The sequence below is a fragment of the Sinocyclocheilus anshuiensis genome, unplaced genomic scaffold, assembly GCF_001515605.1.
Source record: "Sinocyclocheilus anshuiensis isolate Anshui unplaced genomic scaffold, SAMN03320099.WGS_v1.1 scaffold564, whole genome shotgun sequence".
Lineage (NCBI taxonomy): Eukaryota > Metazoa > Chordata > Actinopteri > Cypriniformes > Cyprinidae > Sinocyclocheilus > Sinocyclocheilus anshuiensis.
This window is the reverse complement of record NW_015557086.1, coordinates 170725-172313: the sequence shown is the minus strand read 5'-3', so window position 1 is coordinate 172313 and position 1589 is coordinate 170725. Positions and strand designations below refer to the sequence as shown.

The 1589-nt window shown below is 39.8% G+C and overlaps 1 protein-coding gene across 2 annotated transcripts in view; it reads right to left on the bottom strand.

Annotated features, from left to right (window-relative positions):
- LOC107677012 (dedicator of cytokinesis protein 2-like) overlaps positions 1-1589 on the bottom strand; it is a 117484-nt gene that overhangs the window by 25204 nt on the left and 90691 nt on the right. For both annotated transcript variants that reach the window (XM_016471791.1, XM_016471790.1), the window contains exon 27: positions 369-467. In XM_016471791.1, coding sequence (XP_016327277.1) covers positions 369-467 — 99 coding nt within the window. The remainder of the gene's footprint in view (positions 1-368; positions 468-1589) is intronic.

Below are 1589 nucleotides of genomic sequence, written 5' to 3'. Positions count from 1 at the left end.
GACTGACTGACTGACTGACTGACTGACTGACTGACTGACTGACTGACAGAGAGACAGACATATAGATGACAGACAGACAGACAGAATGTAAGATATATAGAACAATAGAACAATGGACAGAATGACAGACAAAACGACAGATAGAACGTAAGATATATAGAACAATAGAACAATATATAGAATGATAGATAGACAGAACTATAGAATGATGAATGGATGGACAATGGATAGATACAGTAGAAAGATAGAAAGATAGACAGAATGAACAACTGAACAACAGAAAGAACAAACGATCAATAGAACAAATGACACACTGATCGAAAGAATAATAGCTATATAGGGTGATAGACAGACAGACAGTGTCTCACCACTAGATCTGTGGTTCCGCTGAAGGTCTCTATGTAGCGTGAATAGTGTCTGTCGTCCATCTGACTGAGAATGGCCGTCATACAGGCCACCACACGAGACTAGAATGAGACAGAGACACAGACATACCTGGGGATCAAATCTAAACTTCAACAATAGGGTGATTCTATAAATGCAGGCACATTTGGTGTCCAAAGTCATAATTCTTTCAAATATTCATTTTAATCATACAGTTGTATTCCATGTACAGCTGTTGGTGCAAGCTAGATTAAAGTGATTATTACTTTTTGAATATGGATATTTTCTTACAAAAACACATCGACTCGCTACAGGAGGCCTTTGTTCACCCCCCGGAGCCGTGTGAGGCACTTTTTATTATGGATGGATGCGCTTTATTTCACTTCTTTTGGACTGATGAACTGCAACACCAGCTAACTGCCATTAAACAGCTTGGAAGATCAAAGACAATTTTTTATATAACTCCGATTGGATTCATCTGAAAGAAGGAAGTCATATACGCCTAGGATGGCTTGAGGGTGAGTAAATAATGGGCTAATTTTCATTTTTGGGTGAACTATCCCTTTTTACAAACAAACTCGCATGTTTAGTCAGTTACTTATTGACGCTTTTCTTTCCATTTTGAATAACATGCAGTGGCGGCTCGTCGGTGGAGGCAGGGGAGGCACAGCTTCCCCAAAATTTTGAGGTGAAAATGGGAGGAGGACGATTTAATGTTAATAAAATTCACAATTCATTTCAGTTAATGTCTCAGAATGTGTATTTTTTGTATGTAATTTCACAGTTGTAATACCATAACGTGAAAGCGCCGCTTTTCTATCGCGAATGTGCCGAATCTGCTGATGTAATTACAACCGCTAATGATAGAGAAGGAGAGGGGGAGGCTGGGGGAGAGATGAGCTCTCGTGCCTCCGTTGGTAAAAAAAATTAGCCAATAGGCCCTTTTCACAGTGACGTCAGCTTACTTCCACTTTCCCGCAAAGCAGTGTATCCAGTGTTGCCAATTTGGGGATTTTGTCGCCAAATTTAGCTACTTTCTCATTGTAGCTGCGACTTTTTTTTATTTTTTGCGACAAGGAGCTATTTTACCTATATTTAAATAAAACAAGCGATTTTTTTGGAGATTTTTTATTTTTTACTTGGCCACACCCTGCCGAAGGCCCGTGACCGCTAACGTTTGCTCTCAATCATGCCAGTGACTCTGC